This window comes from Ammospiza nelsoni, chromosome 3, assembly GCF_027579445.1.
Source record: "Ammospiza nelsoni isolate bAmmNel1 chromosome 3, bAmmNel1.pri, whole genome shotgun sequence".
In the NCBI taxonomy this organism is placed as follows: Eukaryota; Metazoa; Chordata; class Aves; order Passeriformes; family Passerellidae; genus Ammospiza; species Ammospiza nelsoni.
Genome location: NC_080635.1, coordinates 4,751,727 through 4,777,727, shown reverse-complemented (window position 1 = coordinate 4,777,727; position 26,001 = coordinate 4,751,727). Strand labels below are relative to the sequence as shown.

At 41.5% G+C, this 26,001-nt stretch overlaps 1 protein-coding gene across 1 annotated transcript in view; it reads right to left on the bottom strand.

Annotated features, from left to right (window-relative positions):
- Positions 1-25,719, bottom strand: part of PSME4 (proteasome activator subunit 4) — a 43,814-nt gene extending 18,095 nt beyond the window's left edge. Inside the window, exons 1-20 of the mRNA XM_059467767.1 lie at positions 25,504-25,719; positions 19,623-19,763; positions 19,027-19,143; positions 14,666-14,710; positions 13,857-14,006; positions 13,121-13,184; positions 10,881-10,955; positions 10,641-10,763; positions 10,139-10,231; positions 8,935-9,200; positions 7,254-7,440; positions 6,513-6,602; positions 5,547-5,611; positions 5,297-5,447; positions 4,085-4,183; positions 3,664-3,733; positions 3,181-3,248; positions 2,483-2,698; positions 1,192-1,349; positions 485-580 (exon numbers count right to left, since the gene is read on the bottom strand). Coding sequence (XP_059323750.1) covers positions 485-580; positions 1,192-1,349; positions 2,483-2,698; positions 3,181-3,248; positions 3,664-3,733; positions 4,085-4,183; positions 5,297-5,447; positions 5,547-5,611; positions 6,513-6,602; positions 7,254-7,440; positions 8,935-9,200; positions 10,139-10,231; positions 10,641-10,763; positions 10,881-10,955; positions 13,121-13,184; positions 13,857-14,006; positions 14,666-14,710; positions 19,027-19,143; positions 19,623-19,763; positions 25,504-25,676 — 2,447 coding nt within the window. The 5' untranslated portion in view covers positions 25,677-25,719. The remainder of the gene's footprint in view (positions 1-484; positions 581-1,191; positions 1,350-2,482; positions 2,699-3,180; positions 3,249-3,663; positions 3,734-4,084; positions 4,184-5,296; positions 5,448-5,546; positions 5,612-6,512; positions 6,603-7,253; positions 7,441-8,934; positions 9,201-10,138; positions 10,232-10,640; positions 10,764-10,880; positions 10,956-13,120; positions 13,185-13,856; positions 14,007-14,665; positions 14,711-19,026; positions 19,144-19,622; positions 19,764-25,503) is intronic.
- Positions 25,720-26,001: the final 282 nt, after the last annotated feature.

Here is a 26,001-nt window from a genome sequence, read left to right as displayed (position 1 = left end):
GCTGCAGCACACTGACTTCTGGATTTAGTAACAGTGTGTCTTAGTTCTCACGTTTATAAATTAACCATTTCATGGTTAATTTAATGGGTTAATTTAATTAAACTAACCATTTAATGGTCTGACCCTCTGGGTCAGACTTTGTCAGAGGCAGGGACACCATAAAGACACCTTGAACCCAGAATTTTGATTTTCCAGTTAACAGAACCTCATCAGTTCTATTAATCAGGCAGGAATTTGGTCTCTGCCAAACCTGCGAACACACTCACTGAAACACATATGGCTCCCTGTTGTTGGGAAGGACAGGAGAGTTGGAGTCCTTTCCTGACAACTGAATTTTCTGGATCTTGGTATTTACTATGAGTGTTCCCCAAAAGCAAGCTTCTAGCAGCAGTTGTGTGACAACAGCAGTAAGAAAGCACTAAAACCCAGCATGAAGGAACATAGTCACTGAAATTGTTTGGGATACAAAATAAATGTTACTTACAGATGAGCCACCTTTTCTCCTGTGAGAGGAGGCAGAATGTTCCCAGAGCCAATCAGGCAGTTGTGCACAATGGCAAGACACTGCTGCACATCATCTCTTAAACAAAAAGGAAAACCTGGTTACTTATCTGTTCATTGCTTGAAAATACACAAATGACAAACCATATGTTTTTGGTGAAGTTTTACGGAAGGTTTTTCTTTAGTTGCATCAGTTCTAAACACTGGAGGAATCACTACAGAAATCAAACTGGGCTTTTTGGAGACAACCTAATTTATTTACAAACCCCAATATTTAACTTCATTTTCTGGAAAATATGGGAGATTTTATATTTCAAAACTGTGCAGGTAAGATAAACTAGTGTGAAAACTGCTTTGAAGAATTTTATTTAAATCTCAGCTAAAACCTATGAAATAGTTCCTTACCCCAAGGCCAAGACAATTCCTTCAGTCCAGGGGGAGGATGAGGGTATACTTTAGGAGTGAATATTTTACAGTCTGAAGATAAATTAAAATGCAAAATGTGAACAACTTCTTTCCTGTGTTATTTTAAGGAAATTTTGATGCTATCTCAGCTGAAGTAGGAGCTTTGGAAATCTTAAAATAACATCAAAGTGCAACATTATAGTATTTCCCTCTCAGTTTTTTGTACTGCCTGTGTGAGTGGCAGGAACTACCAGGAATGGATACATGCACCTTTCTCCATCCTACCTGGACATTTCCAGCTCTCCAAGTGCATAGAGCTCCAGCCTGGTGAGCTCAGGCTGCAGGAATGTATCCAGCAAATAAAAAGCAAAGTTTATTTCCTCAGATGAAGGAACGTGCCACTGGATGTCCAAGTTCCACAGGTCACCTGGCTTACCCCAGTCCTGCAGCAAATAAAGATTCTTCTTATTAATCAAGCTATTTGAATTGTGTTTTTAAAAAAACAGCATTTAATATTATTAAAAAACCCCAAGCACATGGGAACTGACTGCTGCTATAAAGTTAGGTAGTTATTCTGACAAGTCTAGGAAAAACACCATTACCATAAAATCAAACAGAAATCCCAGTCCTATGTATGTCTACACATAGCTAGAAAATAACACATCTCTGAAAGCACTGAAAGGAAAAGGACTGCACTGGTCTAAATGAAATATAACTTAATTATTCCTTTGACTGGATATAAATTCAGACACATTCTTAAGTACAACTTAGACTTTTCATACTCCCATAGAGAACAACAAAGTCATTGTGAACTTTTTCAGTTTCAGAGGAAGAATTTAAAACGATGGTGTGATTGTCAGTTTTTTTGGGGTTTGTTGATTTGTTTGTTTTGTTGGGGTTTTTGGGGCTTGGCATTTAGGACATTTTTGCTTGTTTTTAAATGATTAACTGGCCCAAATGGATGTCCCCATCAGTTACAAAACTGGACTAACTTTCAGTAACAAGAGATTATCTGCAATTGGGAATTATGTAAAAACACTTTTCAGCAAAATGCAGCTGTATATTGAAACAAGTCAGTTGAAAATTGCTGCCTTTAAACTGGAATATTGATGAATTGACCTCAAAGTCTTAACAGCAGAGCAGCACATGACTTCTGACAGTTTCAGTAACTTTTAATATTGACACCTTTGCTTTCATTTTATCTCAAGCTCATGGTAGAATCATTATTTGTCATTCTGCTGACCTGTAAAACACCACATCTCCTTGCTGTGTATTAACTTACAGTAATCATGCAATCATGGTAAAAAACACACATCACAAACCACCAGTAAGTCATATAAACTACTCAAAACTATAAAACTACTCAAACAACAGTCAGTATTCATTTTTGCTACCAATATACTTTAAATCAATTGTCATTTGCTCTCTATTTCAAAGCCCAAAGCATCACTTCCCATTGCTGCTACCATCATCCAGAAATCTCCAAATAAAACCATAGAGCGTACGACCGCTTTTAAAATAAAACAAACCAACAAAAAGTCAAATCCTCTAATCCTAAATAAATGAAAATCCTTGCCTTGATAGGAAAGTATTCAGAAAGAGGCTTGTCAAAGCCACCTGGCACACTGCAGTACTCTGTGGGGTAGATAAGTGTAGCAGAACGAAGAAGATGGTGCAGTAGGTTACAAGACAGAATGTAACCCTGCTTACAGGTTAAGTGTAGGGTGCGCTGCAGTATCTTCCCAAACTGCTCCCTGTACAGTAGCAGCTTCTTGCCATCCACTCGAGTGATCTGGGGGCACAGAGAGACATTGCAAACATCAGGGTCATCCTGCTCAGCCCAGCTGGGCCAGGCTCCATTCTCCAGCTCCCACTGAACTGATGCTTCCACAGCAGCTGAAAAGTTTCAGTGACACCATCTGCTCGACCCCATGCTGAATTTTCTAGCAATACTTCTGTGTTTTCTTAAATTAACTTTAAAGTATTTCTATTTACCAAAAAGCTTCTTATGTTTCTCCCTGCATTGATCCCTGTTCTTTCACTCCCCCTCAATAATTGCTTTAATTTCATCCCACATACAACACTGTGTTTATTTGCTTCAAACAACAGCTACTCATGTTGCATTCAAAGTCAGGTAAAAACCAGAAGCTCTCCAGTGCCATTCACACAATATTTACATTGTTTTAACAGAAGTTTGTATTTTTCTCCTTTTAGGGGCAGGATTAAGCAGGATGCAGTGACACACAAGCATGGGAGGAACATTTTTGGGAATACCTCTGATAAAAGTTGAAGATTCCAGAGCAGTTCCTTATCTAGTTCTTCATCATGTAACACATCATCATCTAGAGGAACAAGGGATAAGCACTGCTGTCACCACACTGCAGCCAGGTTTTCCAAGCAAGCTGCATCAGAATCCAGACGCTTCCATCCCAAAACCTGACTCCCAACCCTCCAACTCACACTGCACCCATGTCCAGCTGGAAGTCACTTAAGCTGATGTACCATCCTGAAATTGAGGAATGTCTGGAGACATTTCAAACTGCCACATTTTTAAGGAATCATGGTCTTGTAGCCAAACAGATTTTAGCCTTGAAATTACACAATTGTTACTTTGGGATTTTTAGAGAGAACAATGGATTTGTCCATTGCTGAAATGAACTTGTGGAAAACATACAGAAGTTTTAGACATTCTTTTCATGCTTAACCAAAAATCAACCCAAAAGCAAGCCAGTAACACAGGAAATGTTAGAAACTTACTGCCTGTGAGGTGAGTTATGACATTGCAGCAATGTGGTACAAAAAGCTTCAAGGACTCCTCAGGGCGGCACTGCAAACAGCATCACAAAAAATCCATTTTAAAACAAAATATCTGAAGCAACTCAGCACACACACTGATAAACATCTAAGACCAGATTGCATCCCAACTCCAATTCAACCTACAGGCAGCCTGACTGCATGATTCTCAGTCAATAAAACCTAAATTTAACATAAATGCAAGACAAATACTGTGCGAATTAACCTCCTGAAATACTGCTACATGCAGCAAGCCAATTTTACAAGACATAATATTAAGAGTCCCCTGTATTGACATGAAAAAAATACAGATATTACACAGGAAAAATCAGCAGCATTAGCTATTTTCTTTTTTAAAGAGGGAGTGAAGAGGATTTTCTCTCACTTTTACTGCAGCTCGGCACATATCGGCAACCATCCGACCAGCAACTCTTGTCTCAAATATATTTGAAACAGCAAAGTTAAAAACCTTCTCCAAGGCAACCTAAAAACGAGGACAAAAAGATGGAGGTTGCTTTAAAAAAAAAACCCAAACAAATTAGCTATCCCAAAATGTTTGATGTAACAAAGAAGGCACTATCTCCATACAACCCTGTGTTTTTTTAAACCAAAAACCCACAATCCACACAGAAAAAAAAAAAAATCAGAATAGAGAGCCAGAGAAAGCAGCTCTGTGGAAAGCCTGAAATGTTCTCTTTGGGAAGAGAGGAGGTGGATAACTCTTGATGACTAATGTAAGTTCAGGGTAATTCTGGAAAACTACACAGAAAATGTTTTCCAGGAATAAGCCACAGGCTGATGACAGGAAAACTTATTGCACATGTCACAGTGAAGGAAAGCCAAGACATCCCTCAGTTAACAAGTAAATAGGGAATTAAATAGCAACTATTTAAGTAGTTTTAAAGCAGATTATTTCCATCCAACACCTTGCAAGGCAAGCTCAACTATATACAATGTGGGTCCCACGAATACTTTAATAATGGACAAATGGGAAAATACAAATTAAATACTTAATGACAATGAAGAATTAACTTAAGACTTGCATTGACCAAAAGTTTCTAAACACAAATCATATCCAAGTGCCAATGTTCAAAATGTACAAAACCTGGCATCTCCAAGTATATATTTATTTAAAAGAAATATGGGAAAGAAGCTGTCCATGTAATAACCTGGATTATCCACCCTCTTCCTTTGAGTTATTTCAATCCAGGTAATTTTTCTGATCCCATTAACCACACAGCTCTTTGAACAGCCTCTTTGGCCCAGCTGAAGAAGTGGCAGGGAAGGGGAGAGAAAAGGAACTCAGGGGCTTGGGTGGGTCAGCATTATCAAGACAGAGAAATCTACACCCTAAACTGTTGTAGGGATAAAATAAATGGTTGGAATGATTTCTTTTTGTGTTTATCATCAGTTTGCAGGAGAACTCTGTAGGGATGTAGATAAAATCATGAACCAAACTGACACAAATTCAAGCTGCCCCCTCAGCCCTTTCCTTGGTTAAATGTGGAAGTTCACATTCACAAAGGAAGGAAGGATTTGAATGCTGTCAACCCAGAATTAAGTTTCCTAAAAGGGATGAAGCCCATGTTCTACATACCTTAAAGATATCCTTTGAACACTGGGTAAGGATTGTACTGAAAGTAGAAGAGAGACCCAGTTCCACCAGACTCTCCAAATGGGTCATTTTCTCTGTTTCAGTCTCCTCTCTGGTTTGTTCTAATGTGCTGCTCTCTATAAGTCCAAAACACCTACACAAATAAACCAAATAAGTGCAGGGTTAGTAAGTGAAACTGGAAAGTTTTATAGAGTTCTTCATGCAAAGTTTCCCCCATCCTTAGCTCACTCACCTATCCATAAACTGCAGCACAAAATCCTCAAATTCAGCAGATGCAGAGCACAACTCTCTCTCCACCTACAATTTTCCAGCACAAAAGAAACACGTAAGGTTGGCTTTGATGAAGAAAACAAAGTTTATTTTCTATATTAACTATTCCAATGTCCAAGTGCTCCATGGAACAGTTATTGCAGGTTCCTGACACTGTCCTGTCCCCATTTCCTGGCCTGGATGTGTATCCAAATAACCTCTTGGTGAAATCAGGTCTGCCTCCATGGATACAACCTTTGGCCTCACCACTGATCCTCCTTTGCAGCAGGAGGTCAGTGAGTGCCAGGGTGCTGCCAGACCTGCTCTCCTGGCAGAGATTTACATGAAATATTCACTGAACAAACTCCTCTTCGTTTTTGAGTGCTGCAGATCTGGAGCAATGAAATTCACCTTTTAAATTGGGCAACCTGCAGCTCTCTGAGCTGCAAAGTGTCCCAGCAGCAAAAGGTGTGGTGATAAGGGGGATAAAACTCCCTGTCTAATGCTGTTACTATCTCCTGACTGGAAGAGATTAACAAGTATCTGGAGGCAGAGCAATAGAATCTCAATCAGGGAAGGGAAACAGGACTTTAAAGAGGAGCAGGGGTTTCTTTAGGAAGAAAACAGCCCTGAAAATGAAGGAAAAAGCCATCTAATGCACTATTTAAAATAACTACAGAGTCCAACATCCTCCTCAAGGCAGGGAAAGCTCCAGGTTAAATGACACCACACAGGGCCCTGAGCAATTTAGTTTTGACATAAAAACATCAAATTGCCTGAATTTAACATTCTCTACAACAAGCTGTGACTAAGAACCCCTGCTAAAGCCTATTTGCACACTGGTACCAGCTCCACTGATAGAAACAAACAGGATTCATATCTTTGCATACAAAAATTTAATTGAAAACTAAACTACAGCTTTGTTTTTATACCAACCCAGCAGTCTTACCTCTGAAAGATCATCTCTTTCTTGCAATACAGATGAACAATCTACTAAAGGCACCAGAGTAGAAAATGTTGCAATGAACTGGAATGTAATCTGTTGAGAGGTACAAGCATGATGAGTGTTATTGTATCTACAATCTACAGTTAAGGTATAGGATCATTCTTTAGGATCTCAAGAAAATGATACTAAAAAACCCAAATAAATCCAGAACTCAATTCTTCCACCCTAAAACTTCAACAGCTATTTCAGATTTCATACATAAAACTTAACAGTCAGCACTGTAAAAACAGTCACAATTTTTTAAGGAACATAGCTATTATCCTGTGCTGAAGCTGAAAGCTACAAAACCCCAATATTTACATTGTTTTAAGTCAATTAATATGAATTTCTGAAAACATGGACTTTTATAACTTAATATAATGAAAACCTAGTGATAAAGGGCTTCCTTTTGATCTTAAAAGACTAAGAATATTTGCTAGGAGCTGTGGAGCAGCTATTTAATCCTGTTGTTCAGCCCAAAAAGTCAGTACAATGTTTATCACAACTACTTTGCCCTGTTAATAATATTAAACTGCATTTGCCCTGTTGTTATATTAAATTTTTAGGAATAAAATTGTGCAGAAAAAAAAAGGCTGATAAATTCTGGACACAGCAGTTACCGTCTTTCAGAAAAATAGAAAATATTTCTATATAAAATATTAGTTGGCTGGTTATGTTCTAAAAAGGCAGTATTTGTACACTCACCATGCACTTGCTGAAGTCATTTGGGTCCACCCCAGGCAAGGCTCTCATCAGCAGAGGTAGCATGTGTGTGGGACCCTCAGGGAACCACTTCCCCCCGGACACCAGGCTCCGAGCCACCCCAATGACACAGCTCAGGGTGGCTGTGAGCTGATGGGGCTCTGTCAGGGTCTCAAGTGCAGGATATGTTCTGGAAAACACAAAGATATGTTGTGTAAAATGGGAGGCAGGCAGGCTGGCAACAGTAATGTTTCTAAAACCTTTAAAGAAAATAGAAGTGCACTGCAGGTGGCATTTTCTGCATTAAAGACAAAAAAATGTCATGTTTCCGAAATTGTTTTCTTATCAATTTCTGAAAGATTTAATATTGTTTTGTTACAATGCTCCTTGCATTGGATCAGTGCTATCCACCACTGGTTCAGGATTAAAGACCATCTGAGCAGCTGCAGCACAGGAATTAAGAAGTGCAGCCAAAGCTACCATGATTTCCCTGTTTGGACTTGGCAGCAACGCCAGCTCTGAGGTCCTTGTGACAAACATGAAAACGTGCTTTGGCTGCCTCTAAACAGAGAGGGGACCTCTTACTTCATGTAACATCAAAGTCCAAACTTCTTCATCAAAACCTGGGAAGTTACTGGGATTTTTAAACTATTTTTTTTTCCCCAACATTTAACACTTTTTAAGCAAAACTTCATAACAACATTTCCTGCTGCTACCAGCAGCCTCCAGCTCAGACAGGAGTCACAGTGCTCTGCCCTACGTCACCCAGAGCACAGCTCACCCAAACCATCTGGAACTGCAGCCAAGGCAAACATTCCAGGGATGGTTTGAACTACAGAGAAGTTGAGTCTGCTCTCAAAACAGAAAAGGCAGCCCTGCCCAGCCCTGCTGCTCTGCTTGCAACTGCTGGGCTTGGGATGTTTTGCACAAGAGTGGATTTATCAAGTTTTTACAAACAGCTGAGTCAGGGAGCTGTGGAACACGGGAAGGGCTCTTCAGTCAAACTCATTTGGCTGAAGTACAAAAGACTGCACAGGGAACACAGACAGAGGGTAGGAGGAAAGCTTTCAGTGGAACAGGAAGGAGCACTGTTTTTCTTAAAAAATTTTAGGCCTCAAGGCATTAGAAATAGTACAAACCAAGTATTTCACCAGGGCACATGGTCTGGCAATTATAAAGTCGTCAATGGCAGTGATTTTAAAACTGTAACATGCTCTGAACCAAACAGAAATAGAAAATGTATCTTTATTGCTACACAATAGCAGTGTATAGCAATATCTGGAACCCACCAGGTGGCTTATGAATACAGGACACAAAGTTGCTTTTTCAACTGATCCACCCACTATCTGATACAAAATGCTCCCAGAAATGCAAGCCACCTGAGGACTGCCTACCCTAAATCACACGAGCTGTCAACAGCTCCCAGAACTATGCCACTTGCCAGGTGTTTAACCAAAAACCAACGAAACAAACAACAAAACAAATCAAATTAATTAAAAACTTGAGTTCTCTCTTACTCCCACATTCTGACTGAGGTGATTGCTCAGGAGGGTGTATCAGCAGCTTCTCTCACTGCAGGCATTCATTCACAGCAAGCAATTCATTTATTATTTACTATGACTGCTTTTCCTATTTACACCTTGGGAAGGGCACACAGATGTGGCAACGCTCCTCCAGAACTTACTTCTCAAGTACAGGTGGAATTACTAACTCAGGACGCATCAGTGCAAGGTTCTGCAGGGCTTGGGCAGCCTCCAGGCTTCCAGTTTTGCTGAACATGGCCAGGAGAACAGGCTGGATGATGCACTGCACGAAGTCTGTCACGTCCTGGTCCGTGAGCTTGTGGCTCTCGGGGACAGGAGTTAACCAGGTCACCTTCTTGTAGCGCTCGCGGTGCAGCCGCCTCACCACGCCGCTGGGCAGCCTCTGCAGCAGCTTCATCAGCTTGTTCTGGGGGCAGAGCACAAATGCTGGTCAGGGCCTTGGCAGCAGCACAGCCTCAGCTGCTCAGGGCACAACAGAACATGAGTCAGTCTGGGAATTACACAAGCACAATGAGGGAATGCTCAGAGGGGCTCTGAAATAGGACGTTCACAATTTGTCGCTAAACTTCATTTCCCAGGATATCAGTAATTGTGCTGCCAGCACTGTGCCTCGTGATTTAAAAAGTAATGAAAATCACATAATTATATACTCAAGAATCAAGATTATTTATATTATTTATTATTATATCTCTGGGAGCATTCTTTGCACATTCACATGTAAGCAAATACCCTGTTCAAGAACAAGCCACCTCCCCTGGCACTGCTGTGACTAGCCTTGCTGTTTTAATCTCTGTTTTCCACCAGCTATCACAGGGAGATTCTTGCATTCTTTAACAGAAGATTCCTCTAGCTACCCCATCAAAAATTACATTTCAAACTAGACAATGCACCAAAAATCCTTTTTGCTTTGTTTAATAGAATCACAGAATGGTTTGGGTTGGAAGGGACCTCAAAGCTCACCCAGTTCCAGCCCCCTGCCATGGGCAGGGACACCTTCCACTAGACCAAGTCGCCCCAAGGCCTACCCCAGATTTTCATAACTTGAAGGCAGTAGGTCAGCAAGAAAAAAGCAACATCACACAGGTAATACTGATGGTGTGTCTGAGCCTCATTTCAAGTGCCAAACAATTATTTTTTCAGGCTATATCCAAATTAAATGTCTTGTTCTGGACCTCTGCACTGACACAAGAATAGGAGTATGGTTTGAATGACAGTGCAATCGTGGATCTTGATAATCCAAGGCTCCAAGCACCACACATCAACAGACAATCTGGAGCACACAGAGCTGACAGGTTGAAATCCCAGCCAAAGTTCTCATCTTAACACCCAAAGCCCTTGACTCACCAGCCAGCGCCCATTATTTGAGGGATGGTAAAAAGAGGCAATGCTATTGAACAAGCCAGACAAGTGCTTCTGCACCAGCTTACTTGGTCCACCCTGAAACAGATAAATCACAGAATTTTATCACACAGACCAAGATCAAATGAACAGGTAACAGCAGCATGAGGCATAGGAGTGTTCTCCCCACAGCAAGACTTCAAGGCAGCAAATCACATCCCATCCTCAGCTCAGCACTAAGAGCAAATTCTCTCCATCCCATCTGCTGAGGTTCACACTAAAACAGGTGCCCGTTCCCTTCCCAAATGCCACAGGCAGCAGCTGTGACACAAACCTTTCCAGCCCCATCCCACACTGACAGTGCAACAATGGACCTGACAATATAACTTGGGAAAAAAAGCCCAAAACCACACTTCTGCAGTGAGCTCAGCAGAACAAATATTCATCTTAAATATGTATTTAAGTATTTGCATTATTTTTTGTTTCATTTTATGAAGTAGTTACTCACCATCATGGCTGTGATCCACATGACTGCATGTCCTACATCATAAGCATTTGTTAAGAATCTTGGAACAACAACCTGATTGCTTCCCACTGGCAGATTTAAACTCCTTAAAATCCTAGTAAAAATCTGACAGGAAGAAAAACACACATTGGCATAAATTAATTTTCAAATCCAAAGGTGTTTTAGAAAACCAAACCCACCAAGGAAGATAAGTGAGGCATATCATGAAAAGAGCACTGTTACCTTTGGTACATATGGATCCCAGTCTATGTACCCAATGTTGTCAGTGGCCAAGCGAGCAAAAAGATTGACTAGATGCTGAGAATAACCAGAAAAAAGGGAATATTCATTAGAATATATTGAGAATAAATCTTCACATACACAAGATAAAAGTTACCCATGGCACTAAAAGCACTTGGGAAGGGAGATTTCACTCCATCAGAACCACCAAGATGTGTTTCACTGGCCTAAAACAGCATTTATACAGAGACATGGAAGAAAATTCCACCAACTCATCCATCTAGCTTTTCCCAATATTTAGCTGTTTAGGACAATTAGTTCCTGCAGGATCCATCCTACTCAGTGTGTGCTGCTGGCTGCCACATTTGTGTGCTTTGGTTTAAACCCATCAGTGGCTTGTAAAGGTCACAGGCATCAGCTGTCAGCTGGGAGAGCAGCCTGTGACTGCCCATGAAGAATTAGACACTCCATCACCAGAGGACAGCTCCAGGAGTCAAAAAGGGAACTGGAAAATGTCCTCAGGAAAGACAGATATCAGGACTGAACAAAAAAATAGGAGATGAAGTCTCACTCTTGTATCCTGATGATGATAAGCACATCACCCACCAACTCTGCTTTTCAGAGCTTCTCCAAATCAGGAAAGACCCACCAGGCTCTCGATGCTTCTATTAGTATTTTGAAGCAATGACAAAGCCAAAAGGAAGGGCCTTAAATAATCCTGCCTAATTCTGAGGCAGATAGCCCAGAGGAACAGGTCACCTCTCAGGCTGAAGGACATGAGAGCTTTGGAAAACCCCCAAGTTCAATCCAGGACATCAGACACAGCCTGAAGACAAGGGTTACATTTTCTTTAGTGATCTGCCTTTTTCATTTGGTATGAGGAAATACACATTGAAAAAAAACCATCCTTACTATGCACACCAGGAATTGATTCCACAGCTCCCCTTCAAACAGCAAGTCTAATTCCTGCCAAAGCAAGCTGAAGAAAAGCTTGCAGCATACAGAGGCTTAAACTGGATTGCAGAGTCAGAACCCATGTGTCTAATTATCTGCATCCCAACCTGATGGAATGAACCTGACTTTAGGAAATGGACACGACAGAAAAGCAAACAAGAAGTGAAAGCTTTGGGAAAAAAAGTAAGCAAGCTGTCAGAATACAGTGGAAGAGGGAAAAAATATCAGAGATAACTTGTGAAAGGGTGCTGATGATTATTTGTTACACAGTTTGACAGAAACAAACTAAATCATGATGTTCAAGTGAGGCTGCCACAGTTCTGTCAGAAAGAACAGACAGAATTATGGGGTTTTTTGGGGGTGAAAGGGGTGAAAGCCATAAGAAAAGTGCAAAAGTGAACACAGAATCTCAAAACCAGCTTTGGCATCACCAGTGTTTGAATCTGGACAGGTGCCAAGTGCTGAGCCCAGGGCTGCCTCCCTGCATTTGTGATGGAAGGCAAGAAGACCCATGGAATGTGTGACCATGGTGGTTTAGAAATCAGCTTTCTCCTCAGACAGGGGAAGTTCTCTCTGTGTATCCAGGCAGGAGATTAGTAAAAGGAGACAGATGGCCAATGAGCTTATGTTCATACTGAGCAGGGAAAGAAACTGGGGATAGGCCAAGTTTCACTGCAGCAAAGCCAAGGCACAGCTCAGCTGACACCAACAGCACCTGAGCTGCTGCTGGGGCTGCCTTCAGACAGAGTTTTTTATTTCCCAGCTCTGGATCTCCTCACATGAGGCACACAGCAGGGGCACACAGATACATGGCAGACTATTTGCCTTGAAAGATACAGCCCATAGGAATTTTTGGCCAAGGGGAGTGCAGGTTCTTTACTGCAGCTCATTGCAGTGAAGGCAAAATATCACCACTCAAAATTAGGGACCACCCAGGATGTATTAAAAGACAGAACAGAAGTGGAATTTCTAGCAATCACAACTGCTCTTTGCATAATTCTAAGTATTAGCAGGCAGTCTGGAAAATGCTAGCATTCCCAAGGCTGGAATGAAAAGCTGCCTGAGCTGGCCATTAAACAATGCTCACCAAGCACAACTGCAGTCTCATTTATTTAGACAGTAATTGCTTGCTAACAATAATGAAAGTATTGTCTCTGCTTTCTTGTACTAGTTAAAGCAGAAGGGAGAAAATCCATTAAATCACTGTTTGGCTTCAATTCCTTGCAAGCACATTGTAGGAATATTTAAATGAGGATTTCTTCCAGTGTAGATGAAAAGCAAATACTTACCCCTTCCCACTGGGGAAGATTTTGAACTGACACCCAAAGGCCTATAAATTCATCAAACCAAAGCCTGAAAGAAAACAGAAACAAAATAATTTTAACACTGAGAAAGCAGCTCTCTCACTGAATATTTACCCCTCACTTTGCCAGATGGTTGCAGGAATTCACCTGTGCCTCAATTCATTCTGCAAGAACAGAGATCAACATGGACACATTTTTATCAATTTGCAGCTCACAGAGTATTCCCAAATTTGACTTTTAGTCCTTGTTTTTCTTCTTTATGTCTCCTCTGAGTCTTTTTTGATCCCCCTTTCACACAACTGTCTCTCCAGGACTTTCCTTATTTACCTCAGCTCTACCATTCCAACAGATAAAACAAATGACACCTCATCTCCCTCTGCCTTGCACTGTGAAATTTGTCCCTTTTGATCACAAGTGTCATTAGCCCCTTCTCTGAATTCACCTGAGGCCAAGGATGCAAACCCTCCACAGCAGTCTCTGACTTCAATTCACCTTTACAAACTCCACTTAATTCAATTCAGTTTGATTTGCTGTGTGCTTTATTCAGTAGGGAAGAGGGACTAAGAATCCTGCAGGTTACTTTTACCAAAGAAGCAGGTCGACAGCGCTCCTGTCTTGAACTCCTGCCAAAAATGCTGCTGAAAGCCACCAGTGACTTCCAATCACCCTGTAAAAGATGATTCCTTGCATTTGGAGCAGAGCACTCCTCAGTGACACCTACTTGAAACCCTTGTGGTGAAGTTCAGGGGGAAGGGTGGTGGGCAGGAAGAGCTCGAAGTAGGTGATGGCCTTCTGCATGGTCACATCAAAGGGACACATCAAAGGCCTCCACTCATCCAGCATTTCTGCAGTGGCATCTTCGGGGAAATACCTGAGAACAAGGAAACCACTCAATATACACAGACCTGGCTTTAAACTTTGGCTCTTTTTAAGCATCTTGAAAACCAGCCATGAATTTGTCATCAATGCTCATTTTAGAGTAAAACCATGTGCCCAGGGGCCATAGGCAGGCAGCCCTCACCTCCAAAAACCCTCACAAAATACAGGAAAATCAAGGATATTGTGGTGCATCATTAAGACACCAATTAAAAAGATTCCCGTCTTGTTGAATCAGAGAAAAATCTGTACAATGCAAAACCATTTCACTGTGAAGGCTGGTCCAAATCAAACAACTATTACTCATTTTTGATGCAGCATAAAAAAATATCACTTCAGGCACAAGGATCATTTATAGAAACATTACAGGAACGCTGGTGATTTAATTTCTTTTAAACACACTAAGTATGCATGCAATGCAGTATTTAAAATGCATATTAGATAGATTTTTTTATACAACAGAATTATTGCAACCAAGGCTGTTAAAAAAGAAAAATAAACTCCAGAAAAGTCTCTACCCTCCATCTTAAATTTTTGAACAGCAGCCAAGCAATGACAGGTAGAGTGGGGGTCTTTTTTCCTCCTTCCTAAATTAATATAAAAGATTAAAAAAAAAAGAAAAAAAAAAAGAAAAATCAAGAAACAAACACTTACGGTCTGCAGCTCTTCACGAGTGTTTTCAGAACACTTTCTACAGAGCTGAAATGAGAAAAGAAAATGTTAGGAATAATAGATTACTACATTTCAGAGACAGCATAAAACAACCAACCATTTGCTGACCTTTCCCTCCAGAGCTTAAGATGCAATTAGATGTCTTCTTTGAACATGCATTAGCTACCTGCCTTCTCCACAGACCTAACTACAACAATTAAAATTGTTCTGCTCTCTCTGCTACTTCTGGTTTTATTTTTAATACTCTGGCATTTCCTGCATTTAAGTGAAGAATTAGTATCACTTCATGGAAGTGGCATCCTGCATTTTGTCCATGAACAACCAGCAAAGTGACTTCTGGGGGAGTTGAAAACACAGAAAAATGGGTTTGTGGAATTCATGAATATTGGTAAGATAAATAAAGGCAACTTGTTGTTTTTAGGCTCCAAACACCATATTTGTCCTTTTCAATGTGGTTTTGGGCTTTGTCCAGTGGTTGTAAGAAGGAAGGAATTATCTGCAAGTCAAGGGTTATTTAATTGGAGTCCTTCCCAAATAACAGCTGATTTTAAAAGTGCTTTTATCCACAGCAAGAACACTTCTTTGAGAAATCATTTCAACTCCTATTGTCACCTATTGTCACAGGATGCCATCAAACCTTTAAAAAGACTGAATCTGAGAATAAACTCAAAGAATAAAAGGGAGGGGGAGCAGAGAGTGATCAATCAACGCAAGCACCAAGGTAGTAAATTGTCACGTTCTTCAAACCTTCCATTGATTACACAACCACCTCAAGACTAACTTGCACTTTTACCCAAAAACATTCCCTGAATGGAAAAAAAAGTTCTGGCAGAAGAAATTCTTAAATTTTTTAGACATGCTTTCTCTAGAAACGGAAATATTGCAGTCTTTCATTCATCATCTCAAATGAACGTTAAAAATGCTTTTCTGCTCAGAAAAAGATGATGCAAATATATAATCTTTAGAATTTCACCAAGAACAATTAATTTTGAGACACACAAGTATTCAACACGTACTATTGTCTCTCCAGTCCTACATGAAATAAACTGACCCCATACAGCCAGGAGAACTAAAAAATGAATAAATCACCAATTCCCTTCAACACTCAATACAAATCAGCAAAAGCCCACCCAGCCCTCAGAGCACTGCTTCAGTCAAACAGTGCCCTAGAAGATGCAAAATTATGTATAATTTATGCAACAGTGACAAAGGCAACTCAGGACCTCTCCCAGAAAGAAAATTTCAAATGTGGAGAAGAAAAGCCAACCAGTCATTGAACAAAAAATAAACCCAAACTCTGCAGGAAGCTCAGGAAGATCCTGGGTTCAAGTGAATATTGTCCTTGAAGGAGTTAGAAAAAAAGATAACAGTTGTTCCAAGAGCAGATAAATAAAGCATGAACCAGCACATTCCTTAAGAGCATTAAAAATTCACATGATAAATGTTTGGGTGACATAAACAAACAAGCTCTCCCCAGACTATCATTCCACTCAAGTCAGCTCTCACTAAGGAAAACCTGAAGGACAGGAATGTTAACAAACACTGAGGCCAGAGATCAACAAATTGTTTAAATTAATGAATTTTAAGTCAGATCTCAGCATTTGTTAGTGTGAGAGAGCAAAGGAGAAAGATTGGGACGTTCTCTCCTCTATTTTGGTTACAAATTTAGGAAGGCAGAAAACAAAAAGCAACAGCAAGACAATTTTGTACCCAAGAAAAATTCCATTTTCCATTCAAGAGTGTTCAAGTTACAGGAGACATCCTGGAATATTCCCATTAGGGGACTGTGAGCAAAGGGCAGGACAATGCAGCTGGGGAGGTTCATTAAAGAACACCCAGCACCATTTTTAACACCTATCACTGTTCTCTTTTTTGGCACTACAGGATTATTTTCTTCTTTTGGAAAGGGTATGATAATACTGATTTGCAAATTGTTTTTTTTTTTCCTGCACTTACACAGAGAAACGTGTTTCAGTTAATATGATTAACATGCAAACTGAGAGAGGCAACAGTTACATTACCAAACAGCAGTAAGACAAATTTCAGTTTTTCAGGAGAAGGTGTGAAGGTAAAGTTTAGTCCTGAAGTGGACACAGAACTTAAATTAAGACAATGGAAAGAGCAACCAGCTACGGTTTCACAAATTATTTTAGTGATCTCCTAACTAGAGTGAGCTATCTCTCACTGGATTAGTACAACTAAGCCCTTGTTTCTAAAAAAAACCCAAACAAAGCAAACCCCACTGCAATCCCACTGCTGCCACTTCCAGCAGTTTTCTGCATTTATCATACACCAGAACTCCTGATTACTGTTTCCCTACAGAAATTCCCAGTGAACTCTTCACACAGCAGCTCTTCACAGCCCCAAGGTTGTTGCTGGGTGGATTTTCCAGAAGCCATCACCTCACTGCTAAAGCACTTTCCATGATTTCATTGGATTTAAGAGGAAGGTACCTTCACTCCACAACGTGCTCCTGCACCAATGGTGCTTTTATCCAAAACCACACACAACAATTGCTCCAATGGAAAACTTAGCTCTCATTTAAACCCCTGAAATACATTTGCTGGTTAAATTAGTTAGAACAGAGCCCTGGAGAGCCACTCCACACACACTGCCTGGGTCCCCAATTAGCAAGGTTGACATCCAGTGCGACATTCTCATAACCAGTGGTGTCAGGTTAACATTGGCCTTCCAAATACAATTATTTATGCAGAGACTTCCACCTGTGTGACAGTGTTACAGTCCAACAGAACATGCAGAAGGGACATTGGCCAGAGCTCAACAGAAAAAAAAAATAAGAATCATTCTTACCACCTATGTAATACATTAAGCACAAATGTTTTAGGTGAAGACCAGCCTGGTCGATATGAACTGAATGTAAACAAAAATAAAATTCAATTAAAACAGGAGATAAATTAAACAGCTACAAATCAGCTTTTAAAACCTTGACTTCCACCAAAAAGGTACCCCTTGAAAAAGGATGAGCACTGCATGAGAAGGAATCGCACTGCATGGAGTGGCTGACATGGAATAAAGTTAATAAAATTGAATGCTTCAGTCAGATCATCACAACAGAAATCTTCATTCCTGCTTAAACTCCTTTATCCTCCTGGAAAAGTTCCCACCCTCCTACACAGTGAGCAGTTACTCAACACCATCCCGCCAGAGCAAGGTGTGCAGGTACAAAAATAAAAAAATAAAATAAACCAAGGAAGGCTCTGCTCTTTCACATTTTACCTACAATTACCAAAATACTTCAATTTAGCAAACTGATTTTTTTCAGCTACACAGCCACAAGAGAAATTCAGCCTGAAATGCTCCATATATTTCCTGTTCATGTTCCTTATCAGCAATAGGATCTTCCCCTCAGGAATCAGTGGCAGTGCTTCAGTATAATTCAGAAAATCATTTTTTAAAAGCAAATGAAGCACTTTCACCTGCATTTCAATTCAACCAAAGATAATGCATTATCCATGTGCTATCTTTTATAATTTGTAATTTATAGAGCAGGACCTTCTCTGACTGGAATAATTATGAAAATTTTAAGTCTGAAAATCTGACAGATGGAGAGGGATTGACAGTGCAGAGAAAGCAAAGAAAACAAGTTTTCATTTTTAAAATCAGCAGAACATGTCTAAAATTCTTAACTGGAGAAAATAAATTATTTCTCCCTATCATAGCAACACTCTGAGTAAATACCTGCATATCCTACAGAAAATATTTCACTTTTCTTGGACAGCAGACTGATTTATACATGGATTCCAGATCCTGGGAATGATTACATGACAAATACTGAAGGACAGTACTATTTGTATCTCTTTCCCCACAACTTTACTGTGTTATAGAAGAGAACAGCACACATTTAACTTGGTATCTGTGCTGGTTTTGGCTGGGCTAAGTTAATTTCCTTCATATTATTACCTATCTTTAGCTCAACTCACAAGTTTTCTCACTTTTACCCTTCCATTTCTCTCCCCAGTCCCACCAGGAAGGGCATTAGTTGCCAGGCTGGGGTTAAACCACAACAATACTGTTAAATTTTTCATACTGAATTTATTAAACTGTAGGTTATCACCCTAAAATAAGTTGAGTGAGACCTCTGTTGCAGTGTATTTAAAAATTAATCACATTCATAAAGAAAGAAACAGCATGACAAACACAAGCCACAGGCAGAAGGAGATACATGATTCAGTGCAGCCCTGCATGCAATTATTGAAAGGTGCCTCATGAAAATAGAAACAGAATATTTCCCATGTATCAAATTCCAGATAATAAAAGCACATTACAAAGTACTTTAAAGCAAGTACTAATGGCCTATAAAATGTTTGAAAATGTGAACTTACTTAGGAAACCAATTTAATCCCAGATGTTCTGTTTTGGAGTATAATATCCTTTCCAACATTTCATAGAGTGGTCGCCATGGTAACTCCAAATCATCCCTGGAAAGCAGTTCCTTTTTCCTAATAGGAAACAAAACACCAGGCAGTTCAGGATCCAGCACTGACATGGACATGCTGCCCATGGGAATGCCCCCATCCCTGCTCCCAGTTTGGCACAAACTGCAGGAAGGCCAGGCAGGACCAGGCAGCCTTCAGCACAAGTGACACTGTCAAGATTTTCCCTGACTATGTGAAATAAACATTATTGAGTCGTGAGCCAATTTTCATCTTCTCACTAGATGAGATTCAGCCTTAATTCCTGGCTCTCTGAGCTGTTTGGCTTTCCTGATATGGGGAAAACTGGCATTCTTCCACTTTCAGCCCACTCCTAAAGCTTTGAAGGCGTTTGCACAAGAGAACCCTTTAACCAGAGCACTGTGTAGGGCAGATAAGTGAAATAACCTGTAAGAACTCTGCTACATGAAAGCTACAACATTGAGCAAGAGAGATCAACTGTTGTGAGACAGAAGTTTCCACAGTCAGCAGAAATCTTTACTCACTTTAACAGGTTGATTAGCAGGCGTGCAAATCCTTGCATCATGCTGATCTCCAGCTTTGGAATTGTCACCAACTCGTACAATAGTTTGATAAAGAGCACGTGATCTTCCTTGCTGAATTTTCTGCCATACAGTCGGATGTATCTGCAAACCAAACACAGGGGGAGTCAGCAATATTTTAAAACATCCCATTTATCCAAGACCTGAGCCAGAATACCTCTGATTTGCTGTTTAGTGAAACAAAACTAAAACCTGGTTCTCCAGTCCAACAAGTAAGAACCTGAAGACACAGGTTTACAGGAAGATTTACAACTGCAATTACTGGAAGAAAAAGAATGACCAAATAAAGTTTACAGCCCTCTAAGAGTCTGTAGTCACAAGTACTGTAACTTGGACAGGACACAATCCAGAAGCTAAAAAAATAACCCAAAAAGTATCAAGACAAGCCCAAATCCAATAGCTTCCAGCAAGGATGAACAATTGATTTAGACACTGAGCTCTGCTAGTGGTGTGTCCCACTGCCTTCAGCAAGGGGAGATCATCAGACTCACTCCAGAAAAAGTGTTTGCTGGTTTTAAGTTGAGATTGAAAAAAAGAAAAATGTTTTCAAGTCTTGAAAGATACTCTGCACCAGAAAAACCCATATAAGGTGCTATCAGAGCATTTTAGGTGTGGCACAACTGTAAATTACTGTTCACTGGGAGGCAACTTCCCTTTTTATTACTGCTCTGACACTATTCTTAAAGAGGCATAAGGAAGCTGCTTTCCACTTCCCTTTTCCTGTCAAATTCAAGGAGGGATGTTTATATTTGATGGGCAGTGTTTTCACTAATGTTCATTTCAACATGTTGTACTTATTTTAAACACAGAAAAAAAAACCAAACAAAATACAGGATAACCCACTTTTCCACCACAGGAACCTAAATAATCTGGATTGGCCAGAGACACTACCTACCTACAGAATTACACCACCAAGAGCTTAACACCTACACTTTTCACATGCCTAAAAAAGACAGGAAAAAGAATCCTCAGGGAAAGAAAATGGGTGAAACATGTTTGATTAAAAAAAAAAAAAAAAAAAAAAACACAAAAAACCAGAAGAAACTGCAGAAGCTTGGGAAAATAAGTTTTAACTACAAAGAAACACAGAGATCCAATTTATCTGCCAGTATTGCTATATATAACTGAAAATAAAATGTTTGGCTGGTTCTCCTTCGTGACATTTGCTAACAACAGCTCTGCTACACAAAATGCTGTTTAATTAAGAAAGGAGTAAAGTACACAGAAACATGCTGAACACAAAGATGTCACTATGCCCAAGCAGCAGGACTTGATGCCAAATTGCTCCCATATTTTACAGCTTCTTTATGTAGGAGGGAGGCAGAGCTGAAAGGGGTCAATTATTTGTATTAATCCAGCTGAGCATTAAGGCAGTGTCAGAAAATAAATCCTTCTAGAAAGGGGTGTTCAGACTTTTCCTCAAGATTAAACAAGAAAAATCTGTCAGAGGGGAACTGCAATATTTTCAGACTATCCCTTCAGAAGGGATGAAATATCACCATTACTAAATAAAAGAATACAGGCAGAACTTCATGAACCCTGAAGGGTGTCCAGGGGCTAATCACACAGATAATTTTCATCATAGAAATGGTGTCTCTTCAGGATGATTGGGTTACTGGGGGAAAAAAAATAATTGCAGAACTAAATTATTGTAAGATAAAAGATAAGAGTTCTGAAAGCAGATAATACTACATTGACATGATAGCTGAAATCTTAAATGCACTGCCTTTTTGATTCCTTTGAGGCTTTACGAGTTCTCATCCGGCAAAAAGGACAAAATTATTGCCCTTCATTATTCAGCTACATGGAAAAAAAAAAACCCAAACCCAACAAATAAAACACACCCACACAACATGAAAGACATGACTAAGAAGTGAAAATTCTTTTTCCAACTCCAGCCTTTCTGTACAGAGTACAGGGTCCCTAGAGATTACAAAAAAAAAAAAAAAAAAAAAAAAGAAAACCATGAAGACAATTCCCCAGTCTCGGAGTGCTGGGTATCCAATCTCTCCCTCCAAAAGTACAATAGGCCTATTTTTAGGAAGTGTACTATCATATCATGTGGCCACCCTAAACTGCCCTAGAAAGTTGGCTGCTCTGCTATAGTTAAAAATTACCTCTCCTCCAGAAGCTGAACAGCACACCCCCCTAAATTCCTGGCTTTCCATCTGCATTTGCTAACACACAGAACAGGATCACGACTGGTTTAAAGCTCAGTTTTTGACAAATGATGTGAAAAGCAATGAATCACGCTCAGCAGGACTGCTTAAATCACATGTACATGTACACAGCACACACATCCCTCACACAGCCAAAGAAAGCTTCTGTTTCCCTGATAAAGATGAGAAAAAGATGTCAAACAAGACTTTTAGGCAATAGTGATTAAAATACTTGGCAAAGTCCCACGGAGACATTTCCATGATCACTTTAACTTTGTGCCCTGTCATTCCCCTTCCAAACAGCTGAGCTGCCTTTTTTCCACACCTTACAGCAAGACACTTGAATGTCATTTTATAAGTCTACACCTGACAAGCACATAAAATAACATTGTCAGGGACAGCAATTGAGTCCTTCACCCTCCCACACCCGTGACTGCTGGAGCAGCAAGCACAGAAAGGCATTTGTGTGTTTGCCTGGCTGCAGAGTTAATTCCACGTACAGTAACCGTGAAATGTCCATGTCATATTAGTATGTTCATTTATTGACTATATTTAGTGTTTTTTTCATTTTTAGAACAATCTATGAGCCATGAAAGAGGGGGAAGTTGAGACAATATATACTGCTGACCTGAAGACCATAAAAAATTATGGAGAAAGAGCAGTTAAGCAAATTATTTCAATGTAACCTGCTTTTCCCAGACTCGCTGTGGCAAGCTGAGATTCACTCTTCAGCTTTCACAACTGGTTAGTATTTTACAAGCTTTTACCAGACAGAGCTGGAGGAATCTTTGGAGCAATTATTACAGATTTAACTGCCAGTCTTTGGGGCAAGTTTTACTTGCTTCAGAAGCCTCATCAAATCATAAGTTACTCTCCTCACAGGAGAGAAAGTTCACCACAGTCCACACACACATCCCAGAAGAACCAGGTGTCACCACTGAAAATGCCCCATAAAAGAATTATTCAAATCAGCTTACAGACATTTTGTCTGATAAACTCCTATTCTGCCTCCTTTCTGTCCCCCCTCCCTCCTCAGCTCATGACATCAGACAGCTGAAACAGCTGGTCTGAAGATAAATATGTGCAAGTCATGGTTCCAGCTGTGGGGGGGTATAAAAACTACACAATTCAGCTGTCACCATGAAAGAGTACTCAATTTTTTAATTCAAAAAAAGATCTGAGTTTCACTTTCATTCTCTCCTGTGGCACAGAGTTGTAAAAAGCTGAGGAGGTGTAACTAGGCAGGTGTATCATCTGCATGCCACCGTTTGCTTCTCTCATTTGTACGTACACATATCTGTATTAACAGTTGTATCTCTACAATAAATGTAGAGATGTAAATTAAAGATGTAAATTATTTCACAGAATCCTGCAAGAATTCCAGCCTTTGCAATTCAGACACTAGCAACAAATATAAGCAGCTATCATGCCATTATGAGGATTCTGAGCATTTTCTTTTTATTAATTATAGCTTTTTTCAGGAGGGGAAAAAAGGGAGCCAGTAAGTTTGGAGATGAGCCCCTGACTATTGAGAGACAGCAGAAATTGGATTCTATAGTCATGAACACCACAGGGCTGGAAGTGTTTTATCTATACCTGAACTCCTGCTACTGTATTTCACAGAATGATAGAATGGTTTGCGTGGGAAGGGACCTTAAAGCCCATCCAGTGCCACGCCCTGCCATGGGTAAGGACAATTTCCACTGTCCCAAGGTGCTCCAAGCCCCATCCAGCCTGGCCTTGGACAGTTCAAGGGACCCAGGGGCAGCCACAGCTTCTCTGCATTCTCACAGGGAAGAATTCCTTGCCAGCATCCCATCTAACCCTGCCCTGTGGCTGTTTGTATCCATCCCCCCTAGTCCTGGCACTCCAAGTACTCCACTATTTGTATTTTGTTAATACAGATAGCCTCTCTCAATTTTTTTTTCTGCTCCCTTCAGGTACTGGAAGGCCATAATTAGATTGCCCCAGGCCTTCTCTTTTGCAGGCTGAACAACCTGGATTCTCTCAGCCTTTTATCCCTAGAAGTACTTTGTCAAGTCAAACAGAGCAGCAGCACATCTCTCACATTAACTACACCAGCTTATTTTTTTTACACCAAGCCCACTGTTTCCTTCCCTGCCCACACCAAACACACTCAGAGCCTCCCTGTATCTAAAATGCCACAAAGAAAATCTGGGTACTAACAGGCATCAGACAAGCTGCAAACACTCACAATGAATTCAAACTTCAAAGTGTAGGTGGAAAACCACAAATTGGAGCCTGCTGACCTTTCTGTGATTCATAAAGCAGCACAGCAGTGCTTCCCAACAGGCCAAATTCACTGCCCTGGAGCCTGAAGTGGTAACGGCAATTGCCATTTACAGAGTGAGTAACAGGGTGATTCTAAGGCACGCTTAGAATGAATTTCTGCGCCTATTGAGCCTGTTTAGCTAAAGCTCATCTTTCTCACAGTAGGGACTCCTAAGTTTATTTCAGCTCCATGGGAAAAGGAAGTTCCACCACAGGTATGGGCAACAGGTACCACCGAAACCAGTATGAGTTGGCAGATGGCTGGGAAGGGAAGCAGTGCTAAACTGGCTCCAAGCAGGTTCAAACTGTCACATAACACAAACAAGTGAGTCATTTTGCAACCACCACTGTAATTCTATCTAAGACTGCCTCTTGGGAAACAGAAAGACACTTACATTCCAATACAGTCGAATCTAACAGGCTTTGACTGATAAATGTATATTAATTTCTCAACTGATATTATAAAAAAAGGACTTATGTAAGGAGAGGAGTTGTAAGCAAGTGAGCGTTTCAAAACGGTTCAAACACACGGACTTTGTTGTTTCTGGCACACAGGAAACGCTGTGTGTGAAGGCACACACAGCATTCAGCAACAAACATGATAAACATCCACAGAATTTACTGATTGCAGCTACAGGACTCACTGTCATATGATGCCATACCCAGTGCCAGAGTTTCCCGAATACAACAGGGTCAAGTGTAAAATTCACGACAAGTAACCTATGTCGTACTCGGTGCTATCTATGAAACCAGCGCGGGTTCATCTGTACAAAAACCACCCTGCCAGCACACACAGCATGGCCAACATCAGCACAAACTACCCCGCGCCAGAGTTCAGCCAAGATATCAAGGGCACCAGCGGTGTTTACACAGCATTAAGCCAGAGTTTAATCCTGCCAGCCCTGACCCAACAAACGGCCCGTCTTGAGAAAGACTTCGTGTCCCTATAGCAGAAGTTACACGGAGATTGTATCAACCACAACTTGCTTAAGAAGGGGAGAGGTAAAACAGGTGGCCACGCAGGCATTAAAAAATATACACGTATTAAAAACAAAAGCACGAGTTAATCGCACAAGCGCTTAAGTCGTGGAATTCGGAAGTTTCAGAGGCGGCAGGCGAGCTCTCGCGGCCGGAGCCACCTTTGTCCCGGTTTCCGATGTGGAAGTGCCGGCCTTGCGCAGGGCAGGGACGGGACAGCGGCCGGGAGCGGGGCCCGGCCGGGTGCCAGCGGTTCCGTTATGCGGGAGGCGCTCCCGGCGGGCAGGGCACGGCTCGGCTCGGCACAGCTCGGCAAAGAAAGGCAAGGCAAGGCAAGGGACCGACGCGCCGCTCGCAGCCCGAGGCCCCGCTCCCCGTCCCGCCCCGGCACTCACGTCGAGAGCTTCCTGGTCCAGAAGAGCCCGCCGGGCCAGAGCTCCTGCAGCTGCACGGCGCGGGCCAGGTTGCCCTTGATGTGCTCCAGGAAGCGGGCGGCCTCCTCCTCCAGGCGCTCGCCGTAGGGCAGCAGCTTGTTGTAGACGATCTCCTTCTGCGGCGGCCGGGCCATGTCGGCGCTGCCCGGGAGGGCCGGTGACCGCGGCCGCCGCGCCCCGCCCGCCCCGCTCGGCTCTGCGCCGCTCACTTCCGGCGGAAGGCGGGCCCGGGGCGGCTCCGGGCGCTCCGCGGGCACGGGGCCGGGCCGGGGGCGCGGGGCCGGGGCCGGGCCGGGGCGGCGCTCTGGGCCCCGCCGCGGGGAGGGGCGGAGAGGCCACGGCGCCCGCCCGAGCTCGGGGTTCGCGCTCTGCGGCTTTGCGGCTGGGGGAAAAGCCCTGCTGGTAAAGCTGCCGCCGCCCGGACGCGGAATTGGGAGTGAAAACATTCACCCGCCGGCT